The sequence below is a fragment of the Ahaetulla prasina genome, chromosome 10 (genome assembly GCF_028640845.1).
Source record: "Ahaetulla prasina isolate Xishuangbanna chromosome 10, ASM2864084v1, whole genome shotgun sequence".
Lineage (NCBI taxonomy): Eukaryota > Metazoa > Chordata > Lepidosauria > Squamata > Colubridae > Ahaetulla > Ahaetulla prasina.
The window spans coordinates 23,248,388-23,264,943 of NC_080548.1; the positions used below are offsets into that span (position 1 = coordinate 23,248,388).

At 45.4% G+C, this 16,556-nt stretch overlaps 1 protein-coding gene across 1 annotated transcript in view; it reads right to left on the bottom strand.

Annotated features, from left to right (window-relative positions):
• The window catches only part of LOC131204546 (IgGFc-binding protein-like), a 44,509-nt gene that overhangs the window by 9,482 nt on the left and 18,471 nt on the right, over positions 1 to 16,556 (bottom strand). Inside the window, exons 4-7 of the mRNA XM_058195935.1 lie at positions 15,482 to 16,071; positions 8,406 to 8,970; positions 2,940 to 3,544; positions 1,354 to 1,927 (exon numbers count right to left, since the gene is read on the bottom strand). Of these exons, the coding sequence (XP_058051918.1) occupies positions 1,354 to 1,927; positions 2,940 to 3,544; positions 8,406 to 8,970; positions 15,482 to 16,071 (2,334 nt within the window). The remainder of the gene's footprint in view (positions 1 to 1,353; positions 1,928 to 2,939; positions 3,545 to 8,405; positions 8,971 to 15,481; positions 16,072 to 16,556) is intronic.

The window sequence follows — 16,556 nt, forward strand, 5'->3', positions numbered from 1 at the left end:
GTAGTAAACAGGTTCAGATTTCACCACTGGAGTCAACAGATGTGCCTGGTCTGACTCTGCCTATTTTATGCCCTGTAATCTCCTGATCACAAAACCCATCACATATCCAACCTATGTCAGGGTTCCAAGTAACAGACCCAACTCCATCAAAACTCTGAGGTTTCCTGGGGTTTCCTCAAAGTACGAATTTATTAGGTGTGTCATATTGGCACAGCTGGTGAAAACCTGATTCTGAAAAGTCCAAGGTTTTCCCTACCCAAATCAAAACCCAAAGTTCATGCCCCCCATCCACACATCCATCACATGGTCCCATCAGGTCACAGTCCCAACTCCTGTTGGCTTTGGTCCGTGCCTCCCCAGCACCTGGTGAGAACATCTTCACCTACAAGTCCCCAACTATCTCTATGTTGTGACCTAGGCCCAAATAGGTAGTAGGAAACTCAGTCCGTGAAAAACCAAACAAACTTTATTCGAACAGCTGAGAATGACTTCATTCCCAGCATTGTTCAACTCAAATTAAAACAAATTCCTCTCAACACAAATTCCTCAGCCCTATCGCAAACCTTGGTCCAATTAGGCAAACTGCCAAAGGCCTTTCTTGGCAAACATTCAGAAATCACAAAAATAAATGCAAGACATAAACGAAGCAGAAGACGAAGCAGAAGACACAGCTACCAACGTTGTTTTCCGGCAAAGCCCAAATGCCACTGCTGGTCTCTTTTAAGCCTTATGGGAGGGGCCAATCATCTCTTGGCCCTACTCCTGAGTTATCCTTTTTGCTTGAGCTGCTCTTGCCTTCTGGCAGCTCTTCTCATGCATGCATTAGGAACAGGCTCCTCCTGTTCCTCTGCCTCACTATTATCAGTCTCTGGAAGCTCTGGAGTCTGCACCTCACTCCCCAACGGCCCTGGCCTCACCTCAGCCTCATCGCTGTCTGACTTGGTTGCCAGCTCTGCAGGCTGCTAGTGGACTACAACACTCTATTTTCCCCTCTTGTTCCCACAGCTCCAACCAGCCTCACTGTGGCAGCCCTGAAGATGCTCCAATATGGCTTCGGGGCTGACACCTAACCCATCACAAGACCCATCACAAGACCCTCACTTGACACAGTCACACCTAAAGCCCTTATAAACAGAAGAACACTGACACCCCCAAAACTCTGACAAAGATGCTACCTAGCCTGGTAATGAAACGTTCAGAAACCAACCCACAGCTCAGAGAACGAACCTTCACCCTCATCCTACACCCAAGCTATAGATATTCACCGCTATTGCAAACCTCCCATTCTTCCTACTCTGCCTTAGGAGATGCTCCCACTCTTTGTAGAAACTGCCTTCCTAGGAGAAGACTTACGACAGAAGTTTGTTGTCCTCCAGGGTTTGATCTGGATGCCAGCTGCTTGACAAGCAGCAACGTAGCTATGGATAGCTCGGCAGAGAATAACAGGGTTCCCCCTTGCCTTGCAGAGGTCATGCACGCAATTGTTGTAGAAGTCCATAGGGTTTATGGTGGAATAGCAAGCACTGAAAGGTCCATAAGGGGACTGCAAAATGCCACACTGGGTGCTGTGTATGTAGCTGGCCTTCCGGCTCTCTTGGCATGCACCACACACTATGGCGGCACAATCTTCGGTGCAGGTGGCAGACGGAGCAGCTACTTTCCAAGCAGCTGAAAAGGTTTGCACGCTTAGAGCCGGCTGGCCAGTGGGCAGAGCGATGTCATCAAGGGGATGCCCATTGTAATTGCCACATAAACCGCACATCTGGCTATGATAGGCTTCCGGCACCTGGACGATCAAGTGGTAGAGTTGATCGAAAGAGACAAACAAGCCAAAGTCCGTCCGAAGCACAATGTTGTCCCCATGATAGAAGACCCACACACTATCGCTTTCAAGGCGGAAAGGTAAGTAGGTCGTGGCACCGTTCACCTGTAGTGGTGGTAAGGAATGAGAACTAAGCAAGGAGACATCGAAGAAGATCATTTGTCTCTGGTTTGTCTAAAAGAACATGTCACTTTTGTCCATGTATTGATTTATTACACAATTTATATAGCTGCCCACACATAGGTGACTCTGGGAGGGTTACAACATTTAAATATCCATCAGATTAAAAAACCCATTACCCCTTCCACACACACACACACACACACACACATACACAACCACACAATACAATTAAATAACCTTCTGATCAGCTTTATCTCTATTCATGGCCCAGACGTCCACTGAGAAAAACCACATTTTAGGGCCTTTTGGAAAAGCAACAGGGTGAGGACCAACCATATCGTGAGGGGTTGGGGAATGATATTCCATAGAGAAGGGACCACCACCGAGAAGGGCCTTTTTCATGGTCCCACCAGGTGTACACTCCTAACTGATGGGTCCCATAACATACCCTACCTTCCCTCTAAGATTTTGCTGTCTGATATAGCAAGGTGAACAAACCGGTCAGTCCTAGAGGAGATCAACCCTGACTGCTCTTTAGAAGGCCAGATCCTGAAGATGAATCTCAAATACTTTGGCCACCTAATGAGAAGGAAGGACTCACTGGAGAAGAGCCTAATGCTGGGAACGATGGAGGGCAAAAGAAGAAGGGGACGACAGAGAACGAGGTGGCTGGATGGAGTCACTGAAGCAGTAGGCATGAGTTTAAATGGACTCCGGGGGATGATAGAGGACAGAAAGGCCTGGAGGAACATTGTCCATGGGGTCACGATGGGTCGGACACGACTTCACAACTAACAACAAAAATAGCTAGAATCATTCTTCGCCCACATTCTATTATATTCATATGGGCATCTCAACATGTACATCGTCAATATTTGCACTCCCTTGTGGCTGATACAACCATTTGCTTCCTTAACTTACGTGCTATCGAAACTCCCAACCGAAAGCAACCCACCCATCCCTACTTGTAATGTTTCAATTTATATCTCCTTACCAGAATAATGCCTCTCTTTTCCCGCAAGAGAGAAATGGTGTTTTGGTAGGCTGTGATAGATACAACTTTAGTGACGGAGATTTTTCCCCTGGATCGCCTTTCATTCTGTACGTTGACTGAGAAAGGCGGAAGGGAATGTTGGCGTGTACAGCTCCTCGCCAGCGTATAAGTGCAGTTGCTCTGAAGGTCAAAGGTGGTGCCATCAAAGGTGATGTAGTGAGGGTCTCCAGCTACATGGCAGGTCCCAGTCTTCTTGGGAGCATTTGAATGGCACTTCTGGATACCTTCCACCACCCGGCATTCCTCGTGAGGTCCACAGGAGGAACGGTGGCACTCCATAATACCACCGATGTGACAAGTGCACCGCTCCTTGCAAAACCCATTGACAAAGAATGACTCTCCTGCCTTGTAGTAGAGACCTTGATGGACACAGCCACATTGTGAGATGGGGACACACTGGTCACCGCTCAGGACAAAACCTTGGTTGCATTCACATCCCTCTCGACAGTTGGCAGTGCAGAGGACTGGATTAAAGAGGCTGTGACAGGTCACCGGGCAGTGGCTGGCACAGACTTCATAATGGCTGTTTGGGGGGCAGTTAGGTTCTGGGGAACACAAGAAGACATTGATGCATATTGCAGAAGACAGTCTGATTGTATCACATGTTCTTTAAACAAGTTTTTTAAAAAATGTTTATTTAACATTAAAAAATCCAATGTCTACATAAACAGTATGTTGTCTGGGTACAGTTAATTTTGAGAAATAGTAATGATAATAATAACAATAATATCAGTGGTGGGATTCAGCCGGTTCTCTCCAAATCGCACGAACTGGTAGCGGCGACTGCGGGAGGCTCCACCCACCCACCCGGATGTAATGTGCAACTACTGTGCATGCGCAGAGGTGGGCACATGCACTCACATTTGCGAACCGGTAGGGAAATTAAATGAATCCCACCTCTGAATAATATTCGTAACATTAATAATGGTCACATAATAATAGTAGAATCTGCTTATCCATTTTAGTGAACTTTCCTTGTGTCATTAATCATTCTCTAATGCTTTTAAATGTCTAACTTCTGTTCCTGTTATTTAGCCATTGATAAAACAAACCCCATGTTAAAAAGTACTCAGTTTCTTCCTTCTCCTTAATTATGTGTGTTGATCGATCCATTTCTGCGCATTCTAAAAAATTTTTTAATTACATTTTCATCTGTAGGGATCTCTTCATTTTTCCACTGTTGTGCAAACACAATTCTTGCTGCTGTTAACATGTGTAAAATTAAAGTGGGGTGTGAATAGAGATTTTGCAATATCCTTCCCCCAGGAGTGGGGAGGGAATGGGGATTTTGCAGTATCCTTCCCCTGAAGTGGGGTGGGAATGTGGATTTTGCAGTGTCCTTCCCCTGCCATGCCTACTAAGCCATGCCCTCAGAACTGGTAGTAAAAACAATTGAATTCCATCACTGTTTTCAATGCACTTCTAGGTACCCTCTAGATGTGATGATGCCCTTTCAATAGCTGAATTAGGCAAGTTAAAACCTGACGGTAACATATTTAGCCAGATAGTTTCTAGTTGGGTTAACCAATTAAAGATCATCAAGGTCATCCTTTTGAGTCTGAAGCTAGGAACAAAAATATGAAGGATAGACTTGCTTATTAGAACCAAAGGCAATCCAAGAATTGCCCATCTAGCTATTGCTGAATTATTATTCCCCCAAACCTTTGCCACTGGATGTGAAATCTAGAGCTGCTGGGAACCGTAGTTAAGAATATGCGGATGACTGTGTGTTCCCTACCTTGATCTAGTGGAAAGTTCTGTTTTTCATAACGATTAAGCGCAGTGTTTTTTTGGCTGACCCAGCTTCCAGTCTGGGTGAGCAAGAATGTTATCTCCCTAGCCACTTTCTCATTAAAATGAATCCCACCTCTGAATAATATTCGTAACATTAATAATGGTCACATAATAATAGTAGAATCTGCTTATCCATTTTAGTGAACTTTCCTTGTGTCATTAATCATTCTCTAATGCTTTTAAATGTCTAACTTCTGTTCCTGTTATTTAGCCATTGATAAAACAAACCCCATGTTAAAAAGTACTCAGTTTCTTCCTTCTCCTTAATTATGTGTGTTGATCGATCCATTTCTGCGCATTCTAAATTTTTTTTTTTATTACATTTTCATCTGTAGGGATCTCTTCATTTTTCCACTGTTGTGCAAACACAATTCTTGCTGCTGTTAACATGTGTAAAATTAAAGTGGGGTGTGAATGGAGATTTTGCAATATCCTTCCCCCAGGAGTGGGGAGGGAATGGGGATTTTGCAGTATCCTTCCCCTGAAGTGGGGTGGGAATGTGGATTTTGCAGTGTCCTTCCCCTGCCACGCCCACTAAGCCATGCCCTCAGAACTGGTAGTAAAAACAATTGAATTCCATCATTGTTTTCAATGCACTTCTAGGTACCCTCTAGATGTGATGATGCCCTTTCAATAGTTGAGTTAAAACCTGACGGTAACATATTTAGCCAGACAGTTTTTAGTTGGGTTAACCAACTAAAGATCATCAAGGTCATCCTTTTGAGTCTGAAGCTAGGAGCAAAAATATGAAGGATAGACTTGCTTATTAGAACCAAAGCCAATCCAAGAATTGCCCATCTAGCTATTGCTGAATTATTATTCCCCCAAACCTTTGCCACTGGATGTGAAATCTAGAGCTGCTGGGAACCGTAGTTAAGAATATGCGGATGACTGTGTGTTCCCTACCTTGATCTAGTGGAAAGTTCTGTTTTTCATAACGATTAAGCGCAGTGTTTTTTTGGCTGACCCAGCTTCCAGTCTGGGTGAGCAAGAATGTTATCTCCCTAGCCACTTTCTCATTAAAATGAATAATTCATATCTTTTTCACTCAGAGTAAAAAAAAAAAAAAGTGGCTTGCTTGTTGCTTTGCTCATCATTCTTGGTAGGAAATTTCTACAAGCTTCTTATCCGTAAATAGTCTGCTATGGATGTGAATATAATTCGTTCATCTTAAATTTCAGTAGGAACTGACCTAATTCATAGTTCTGATCAGTTTCCATAACGCTGAAGCACATATCCTTTCCTTACCTCATGCGATGCTGTTCTCCAGTACATAAAATCATGGACATTAAGGAAATACATAAAACTAATCTAGATCTTTGTGCAGAGTGGTTTTGACCCAAACCCACACGTTTGTATAAAACTCTTTTGTTTGTATAAAAACATTTTTTTTCAAACAGTTACAGAAATGGGTGGGTATAGATTGACAGAAACTATGAACATTATATAGCAGGGGTGGGCTGCTGGAGGTCCCCAGGGGTTTGGGAGAACCTCTAGCTAAGATTCTGTGCAGTTCAGAGAACCCCCAAATCTCACTCCTGGCTGGCCCCGCCCACCCTGCCCCTCCCTTCACAGGAGTCCCCATGCGGCCAGTTTTGGATGCAGGTAAGTGCAGGGTGCGTGCAGAGCAGAGGTGGGTTTCAGCAGGTTCTAACCAGTTCTGGAGAACTGGTAGCAGAAATTTTGAGTAATTCGGAGAACCAGTAGTAAAAATTCTGTCTGGCCCCGCCCCCATCTATTCTCTGCCTCCCAAGTCCCAGCTGATCGGGAGGAAATGGGGATTTTGCAGTAACCTTCCTCTGGAGTGGCGTGGGAAGGGAGATTTTACAGTATCCTTTCCCTGGGCTGGGCTGGGAAGGGAGATTTTACAGTATCCCTCCCCTGGAGTGGGGTGGGAAGGGAGATTTTACAGTATCCCTCCCCTGGAGTGGGGTGGGAAGGGAGATTTTACAGTATCCTTCCCCTGGGCTGGTGTGGGAAGGGAGATTTTAGAGTATCCTTCCCCTAGGCTGGGGTGGGAAGGGAGATTTTACAGTATCCCTCCCCTGGAGTGGGGTGGGAAGGGAGATTTTACAGTATCCTTCCCCTGGGCTGGGATGGGAAGGGAGATTTTACAGTATCCTTCCCCTGGGCTGGGGTGGGAAGGGAGATTTTACAGTATCCCTCCCCTGGAGTGGGGTGGGAAGGGAGATTTTACAGTATCCTTCCCCTGCCATGCCCACCAAGCCACACCCACAGAACCGGTAGTAAAAAAATTTGAAACCCACCACTGGTGCGGAGGTTTATTTATTTATTTATTTATTTATTTATCAAACTTATATACCGCACCATCTACCGTAGGACTCAGGGCGGTTCACAGGCATATTAAAAACAATATAAAAACAATATTCAGGTTCAGGGAGGGTGAAAAACTGGCCTAATGGAAGTTTGGGAAGGCCAGAAATGGGCCTATTTCCAGCCTCCAGAGGGCCTCCAGAGCCTGGGGAGGCCGTTTTTGCCCTCACGGGGAGTCAAGAAAAGCCTCCGCAGCCCAGAGAGGGAAAACTCTCCCTGCCTCTATGGTGCAGGAGGCCGACTAGGCCACGCCCACCATGGCCACGCTGACCCAGCAACCGGGCAGAGATCCCCTTGCTAAAATTTTTGAAGGCCACCACTGTTATACAGGCAGTCCTCAACTTACAACCATTCATTTTAGTGACCATTCAAATTGACAATAGCACTGGAAAAAGCGACTTAAAGTCAGCCGTCTCACTTACCGCCATTGTTGCATCCAAATAATAAAAAAAGTGGGCGCTTGGCAACCAATTTGTTAAATTAACAAGTGCGTTAAAAAGTGTTGCAGGGTTCCCCATGGTTATGTGATCATCATTTGTAACCTCCCCAGCCTATTTCCCAGCAGCAAAGTCAAAGGGAGGGGAGCCGGATTCACTTAATGACCATATGAGTGACATAGCATTGCAGTGATTCACTCAATAACCCTAACCCTAACCCTCACACTAACCCTAATCCCTAACCCCTAACCACTAACCACTAACCCTAACCCTAACCACTAACCACTAATCCTGACCCTCACCCTCACCCTCACCCTCACCCTCACCCTAATCCCTAATCCCTAATCCCTAATCCCTAACCCCTAACCCCTAACCACTAACCCTAACCCTAACCACTAACCACTAATCCTGACCCTCACCCTCACCCTCACCCTAACCCTCACCCTAATCCCTAATCCCTAACCCCTAACCACTAACCACTAACCACTAACCCTAACCCTAAAATCTAACCCTAACCCAAGAGGTCTGTAAGGTGTGTGCATAAGTGCACCAACATGCCTACCATCCCTGTCCTAATGTCCCTTTTTATTCGTATCCATTTCAGGTATTCATAATCATGTTTATATATTTCATGTATTCCTAATCATGTTTATATTTTTATCTGTAATCTTATATATGCTTGACCAAAGTAAATAAATAAAATAAAGTAAAATAAAAAGATCAGTCAAGATTCACACTCAAAAACCATCATTGCTTAGCAACGGGAATTTGGGTCCCAACTGTGTTCGTAAGTCGAGAACTACCGGTAAAAAGCAATATACGTTTCCCCGTCCTTACTTACTGCAAAAGTGGACGGACCTCCACTTGGAAATCTGGATCCCCAATGTTTGGCAAGCTGCAGCGTAAGACGAGATAACGTGACAGATGACATTCTTGTTGGCCTTATGGGAACAGTAATCAAAGACACAGTTTGTGAAGTACGACTGTGGTGGCACCTTGTTATGGCAGCTCTTGAAAGGGCCGTGGACGTCTAGTAGGAGACCACACTCCTTGCTCATTCTCTGCGTGTACTCCATATGCACCATGTCCACACAGGACTCTCTTTCCTTCTCATGGCATCCCGGGATATCCCGGATCTTCCAGCTTCTGCCCAGCTCTCCCGGATTCGTGGTTGGCACTCCGTTTTGTTGCATCATGTCGTCGTCGACTTTCCCATTGAAATTGCCACAGAGACCGCACGTTTGTCCCCTGTAGCTTCCGGATACTGTGATACGAATATTATTCTTCATGTCGAAGGTGACCATTAAACCAAAGTCGGTCAGGACCACGATATCCCATCCCAGGTGGTAGAGGGAAATTTTGTTATAATCAACATTGTAAGGCAGGTTGATCAGGAAGCCGTTCAGCTGGAACGCAAAGGGGAAAGAGAGAGAGAGAGAAAAACATTTTGCAATATACGTTGAGCTACGGTGGCGCAGTGGTTAGAGTGCAGTACTGCAGGCTACTTCTGCTGACTGCCTGCAATTTGGCACTTCGAATCTCACCAGGCTCAAGGTTGACTCAGCCTTCCATCTTTCCAAGGTGGGTAAAATGAGGACCCAGATTGTTGGGTGCAAAAGGCTGACTCTGTAAACCACTTAGAGAGGGAGGTATATACCGGTAAGTCTAAGTGCTTATTGCTCAAGTGCTTAAACAAGTCTTTTAGAGTGAATCCAGATGGAAGGAGCATTCACATCTCGAACCTGGTAGATTATAAAGATGTCCATCTTGAAAATACATCAGGTCCAGGGTTAGGGTTAGAGTTAGCAGCAGGTTCTGCCAGGTACTGGAGAACCGGTAGCAGAAATTTTGAATAGTTTGGAGAACTGGCAAAGGCCACCTCTGGCTGGCCCCAGAGTGGGATGGGAATGGGGATTTTGCAGTGTTCTTCCCCTGGAGTGGGGTGGGAATGGGGATTTTGCAGTGTCCTTCCCCTGGAGTGGGGTGGGAATGGAGATTTTGCAGTATCCTTCCCCTGCCACGCCCACCAAGCCACACCCACAGAACCGGTAGTAAAAAAAAATGTGGATTTCACCACTCATCAGGTCCTTTCAGCAGGTCCTTTTCCGGCATTCTCCATTAAGACAATTTCCCAGTAGGAAACAGAGAGGTGATCAGGGCTCAGCCAGATGTGTTATCTTCCTTAGAAGAAGACAAAGTTGGTATGGTCAATTTTCCTTGGTGCTCCTCTGAGCTTGCGAACTTGTGGACGTTTCATTACCCAAACTAGGTAACATCATCAGTGCTAGAAAGGAAAGGGGATTGTGGAGTGGAGGAGGAGGAGGAGGGGGGAGGAAGAGGATTGTGGGGTCTTTGTTGCGCTCTGAGCTTGGTTGTTCACTTGCAGATGTTTCAGTAACCGAACTAGGTAACATCACAAAGGCTAGAAAGGGCTGGGTTTGTTCTCAGTTTATATTCTAGTGTCTTTCCCTTCAGTGTTGGTGGGGGTGATCTTAGAAGTTCTTTGGGTTGGGCTGTTTATGTTTGGCTTGTTTGGCAGTTACCTAGTTCAGGTGTCTGCAACCTTAAGCACTCAAAGAGCCATTTGGACCCGTTTCCCACACAAAAGAAAACACCGGGAGCCACAAAATCCCTTCCCGGGCCTGACTATTTCTTGAGCGGCCACAAAACTAGCAGATGTAGTTGAATTAAAAGTTCTGTTTTCTTCTGAAACTTTTCTTTTCTTGGATTTATCCATGGTTGGCTTACCGGGGGTTGAAAAGCTCAATAAATGGAGTGCTGGCGGATGTCGCACATTGACGGTTTGTGATGCATATTTTGAGTGACAGGGAGCCGCAGCAGAGGGGTGAAAGAGCCACATGCGCCTCCAGAGCCGCAGGCTTCTGACCTCTGACCTAGTTTGGTTAATGAAATATCTGCAAGAAAATAACCAAGCCCAGAGAGCACCAAGGACCCCTTATGTCAACCCTGAGCTACAAATCTCCTTTATTGCTACCCAATTTTGCAGGTGTCCCAGAATCAAGCCCCAATATTTGCGCTTATGCCTCGAATACTCTGATGAGGAGACAAGACTACCAGCATTGGAAAATGCAGGTTGAAAAAGCTGAAGAGCCAGAAGGTGAAAGAATGACCATGGGCAGGGGAAACTTAAAAGCTCTGCGTAATCAAATTCTAGCAAACTCAAAGCTTCTTAGGTTCATTTCTCCTTGGCTGGGGAGCGCGGAAGGCTTGAGTATTAAAAATTCACTCAGAAAGCAGGTTTCTAGCTAGAATAACTTTGGGGGGTCAGTTTTACTTTGAAGCTCCATATCTTATATCTGCCAGGGTGAATTCCTTGATCCATTAACCAGGACTCAGAGAAGAGGATTAGCACCAGATAAACAGGAACAATCAAGAAAGCAAAAAGAAAAATATATGAAGGAAGCCAGGCTAGAAGGAGAAGCTGCTACAATATATATAAACAGCCAGCAAATGTCATCCCCCCATGCACCAAAGATGCTACCTAGCCTAGCAAGGAAACATCTGCAGCAAGAAAAGCAAACTCTTAAGCCTTTAAGTGGGTTGTTGTTGTTTTTTTGGTCAGGGCAGCCTGGTCTACCCAATTATGGGACGAAGTATCTTGCTTCCATTAGAGGTTAGTACATCTACCTAATATGCAAGCAGACCAGGTTCAAATCCCCAGAAGGGATTTAGGCAAGAAAAACAAAATGCACAGGTACAACAGTATATAGGTGGTACCTTGCTCAATAGTCGTAACTGTGAGAGGGATCTTGGAGCCCTAGTGGACAACCATTTAAATAGGAACCAGCAGTGTGCTACAGCTGCCCAAAAAGCCAACACTGTTCTAGGTTGCATCAATAGAGGGATAGAATCAAGATCACGTGAAATGTTAATACCGCTTTATAATGCCTTGGGAAGGCCACACTTGGAATGCTGTATTCAGTTTTGGTCGCCACGATGTAAAAAAGATGTTGAGACTCTAGAAAGAGTGCAGAGAAGAGCAACCAAGAGGATTAGGGGACTGGAGGCTAAAACATGAAGAACGGTTGCAGGACCTGGGTATGTCTAGCTTAATGAAAAGAAGGACCAGGGGAGACATGATAGCTGTGTTCCAATCTCTCAGGGGCTGCCACAAAGAAGAAGGAGTCAAGCTCTTCTCCAAAGCAACTGAGGGCAGGACAAGAAGCAATGGGTGGAAACTAATCAAGGAGAGAAGCAACTTAGAACTAAGGAGAAATTTCCTGACAGTGAGAACAATTCCTCAGTGGAACGACTTGCCTCCAGAAGTTGTGAATGCTCCAACACTGGAAGTTTTTAAGAAGAGATTGGATAACCATTTGTCTGAAGGGTTTTGTCTGTAGGGTTTCCTGCCTAAGCAGGGGATTGGACTAGAAGACCTCCAAGGTCCCTTCCAACTCTGTTATTCTGTTCTAAGGGAATGGCTACCTGATGAGAGCTAAATAACTTGAAAGAGATTTATACTAGTCTCCCTTTATTTTTTTGTCGGTAAAACGTAAATTCAACTCTCAAGCCTTAAAGAGCCCAACAGTTCAACCTTGAGCTATTCTCTGCTTATTTTAATCAATCCCTCTCTTGACTGGGGGAACTGGTATGGTCTCGTCTCTTGCACCTTGACTCGAAATGTGGATTGCTAGAATTTGGCCTAGGCCCTCGTAATTCTGCTAAAAAGCTAATTTCTGGCTCCGTGAACAAATATGACAGAAAGTAGCCTCTATTACTGTAGTGCTTTCCTAGAGCCCCACGGGGAAAGACAGAGGACACTAAAATAGAACACCTTAAAAGTTAATTTCAGTACAACAAATGTGACTCTTAAAAAGACTCTCAGCGTTACAATGATTCTCTAAGGCAGGAGTGGGCAACTATGGCCACTTTGTGATCTTTTGGCACCATGGAATTGTGGGAGTTGAAGTCTCATAGGTCATAAAGGTAAAGGTTCCCCTCGCACATATGTGCTAGTCGTTCCCGACTCTAGGGGGCGGTGCTCATCTCCGTTTCAAAGCCAAAGAGCCAGCGCTGTCCGAAGACGTCTCCGTGGTCATGTGGCCGGCATGACTCAATGCCAAAGGTGCACGGAACGCTGTTACCTTCCCACCAAAGGTGGTCCCTATTTTTCTACTTGCATTCTTTTTTACGTGCTTTCGAACTGCTAGGTTGGCAGAAGCTGGGACAAGTCATGGGAGCTCACCCTGTTATGTGGTGCTAGGGATTCGAACCGCTGAACTGCTGACCTTTCGATCGACAAGCTCAGCGTCTTTAGCCACCTGAGCCACCGCATCCCTCATAGGGGACCATAATATGGCCCTTAAGGGGGCCATAATTGCCCACCCTTGCTCAAGAACCATCTAGAAACTTCAAAAGGGGGTTCCGCTTTGATGATGGAGCAAAATAAGCCCTTGAAACTTCTTTGTAAGTCAACAGGGTTGGGTGGTTTTCCAAGAGCTGCCTGCCTTTTTACCTTCCCTACCTCAGTAACAGCCACACAGTTGCCTAGTTAAAAACGGTTTCTGGGCAAGCTTAGTACTTTTGCAAACCCCTCTGCTTGATTTTGCAAGTGCTAGAGGAGGCTGAGAGGGGAGTGCAAAAGGGATGAGAAGCAGCTCATTGAGTTAAATTATGTTGCCTCTTCACCCTGATAAGGCCACTCAAGTTGCTTTTACAGCATAAAGAGCCTCATTGAAATAAATCAAAACCTTCTTGCACGAGCCAATTATCTTAAATATGCCTGAGTGAACAAGCATGTCTTCAATTATTGTTTAAAACAAGATTGCACGGGGGCCAGCTGTTCTTTTCTGGGGAAAGAGTTCCTTAATTGGAGGCAGGGGCTCCCTCAATTTCCTTTTTAATTTGAGCAGTGGGGGCAGGCATTTGTTATCTCCACGGCTGCAAATGCGCACGGTAGATTTTCCTTAGAACAGGAAAAGGACACCTATGGCACTCCAGCTGCGGAGAAGCTATACATCCCTGGGAATCACAACCAAAAATGGGGAATGTTGGAGAGGGTCGTTAAGTGACATCTGGAGGATAGATAACAGGTTATATTTGCCTTTACCTGAAAGAGTAATATGCAAATAGAAGAGGTTTTATAATTTCTGATCAATAATTAACAATTTGCCAATCATCCTATTTTGATTGTGCATTCTCTTCTGAGAGGATAATAAACCCTCCAGAAATCAAGATGATGTAGTGACTCAAAGAACCACGTAAGTATAAATAGAAGGGTAGAAGATGCTAGGTGATCTTGACGTATAACACAGGTGGGTATCAGCAGCTTCTGACCAGTCCTGGAGAACTGGTAGCGGAGATTTTGAGAAGTTCAGAGAACCGGTAAATAACACCCCTGACTGGCCCCGCCCCCATCTATTCTCTGCCTCCCAAGTCCCGGCTGATCGGGAGGAAATGGGGATGTTGCAGTAACCTTCCCTCACCACACCCACCAAGCCACGCCCCCAAGCCATGCCACACCCCAAGCCATGCCCACAGAACCGGTAGTAAAAATTGTTGAAACCCACCACTGACTTACAACCATTTGTTGTTTTTTTATTTGCATTTATATCCCGCCCTTCTCCGAAGACTCAGGGCGGCTTACACTATGTTAGCAATAGTCTTCATCCTATTTGTATATTTATATACAAAGTCAACTTATTGCCCCCAACAATCTGGATCCTCATTTTACCTACCTTATAAAGGATGGAAGGCTGAGTCAACCTTGGGCCTGGTGGGACTAGAACCTGCAGTAATTGCAGGCAGCTGTGTTAATAACAGACTGTCTTACCAGTCTGAGGCCCTGCTTGAAGTTACAATGGCATTGAGAAAGGGGATTAATGGCAGCTTGCACAACCTCCATGGTCAAGTGATCAAAATTCAAATGCTTTGGCAACTGGCTAATGTTTATGACGGTTGCAGTGTGCAGGAGTCACGCGATCACTTTTTGCAACCTTCTGATAGTCAATGGGGAAACCCGGTGCACTTAACAACCGCTCTTATAGGTAGTTCTCGACTTACAATAGTTTATTTAGCGGCCGTTCAAAGTTACCCATGGCACTGAAAAAAAGGCTCATGACCGTTTTTTACACTTGCGACTGTTGAATCATCCCTGTGGTCACGTGATCAAAATTGGGATCACCTTTTGAAACCCTCTGACAAGCTTGGACAACCTTTTGTCTGAAATGTTATAGGGCTTCCTGCTTAAACAGGGGGTTGGACTAGACGTCCTCCAAGATCCCTTTCCAACTATCCTATCCTATCCTATCCTATCCTATCCTATCCTATCCTATCCTATCCTATCCTATCCTATCCTACTCTTCTATTCTATTCTATTCTATTCTATGCAAAGTCAATGGAGAAACAAGATTCACGTAACAACTGCAGTGATTCTATTAACAACGGGTGGCAAGAAAGGTCACAAAATGGAGCAAAACTCATGAAACAAATGTTTCCCTTAGCAACATAACTTTGGGGACTCAGTTGTGATTGGAAGTTGAGGTCTACCTGTACTAACTTAACTGCTGCGATTCACTGAACAACTGTGGCAAAAAAAAAAGGGGGGTTGTATAATGGGGCCAAACTCACTTAACAACCACCTTTTTTTTAAAATTTGCATTTATATCCCGCCCTTCTCTGAAGACTCAGCGCGGCTTACACTATGTCAGCAATAGTCTTCATCCTATTTGTATATTTATATACAAAGTCAACTTATTGCCCCCCCAACAATCTGGGTCCTCATTTTACCTACCTTATAAAGGATGGAAGGCTGAGTCAACCTTGGGCCTGGTGGGACTAGAACCTGCAGTAATTGCAGGCAGCTGTGTTAATAACAGACTGTCTTACCAGTCTGAGCCACAGAGGCCCTTTGCTCAATGGTGCTCGTAAATTGAGGACTACCTGTATTGTACTCACCAAGACTTTGCTATGGCTGATAAGGATTGCCATGCCGTAAACATGGACCTCAAGTACTTTGGCGGCTGCTGAGCTCTCAGAGTCCTGTCCTTGGTGCTGAACCAGGACTTGAAACGGAGTGAGGTTTGCTGTCTTGTGGCAGAGCTCAGCCAAACGATAAACGCAAGTTCCCGAGAAGTCAAAGTGCACCCCGTCGAAGGTGATGTAATGCAGCTGGCCCAGGGTAGTGCAGGTCCCATAGAAAGTTGGATGGCACTTCCTTACGCCATTAATCACATGGCACCCCTCTCCTTCCTTGCAAGCCGAACTGTGGCAGGCCACTTTCCTGTCTCGTGGGTTGCATACGCATTGCAGGTGGCACTGTTGATCGCCCCAGAACTGTTCATTGGGAGCATAGATCTGACCGCGATAGACGCAGCCACATTGCTCTTTGGGAATGCATTTCCCACCATCGAGCACATAGCCCGGCTTGCACTGACAGGTCTCCATGCAGGGCAGGTGGCATTTCTTTGGCGCATCAGGGTTGCTGCATGTGGCAGGACAGGCTGTGCCACAGGCCATGTGTTGGCTGTGGTAAGGACAGATCAAGGCTGTAGAAGGAAAAACAAACAGGGTTAGTGGTAGGTGTTCTCCTACAAGTTCTCATCTTTGCTGCCTAATAAAAGGGAACAAAACAAAGAAGGTTCCTAGTTTGTGGAGTGCCTCAGGAAATTGACACTCCATCTAGCAGATTAACAGAGTTGGAAGGGAACTTGTAGGTCATCTAGTCCAACCCCCCACATCCAAGCAGGAGACCCTACACCATTTCTGACAAATGGCAGTCCAATCTCTTCTTGAAGGCCTCCGGTGATGAAGCTCCCACAACTTCTGAAGGCAACTTCTGTTCCATTGGTTGATTGTTTTCACTGTCAGGAAATGTCTCCTTATTTCCAAGTTGAATCTCTCCTTGTTCAATTTCCATCCATTATTCCTTGTCTGGCCTTCAGGTGCTTTGGAAAATAGCTTGACCCCTTCCTCTCTGTGGCAGCCCCTCAAGTATTGGAAGACTACTATTACTTCCCCCCTAGTCCTTCTC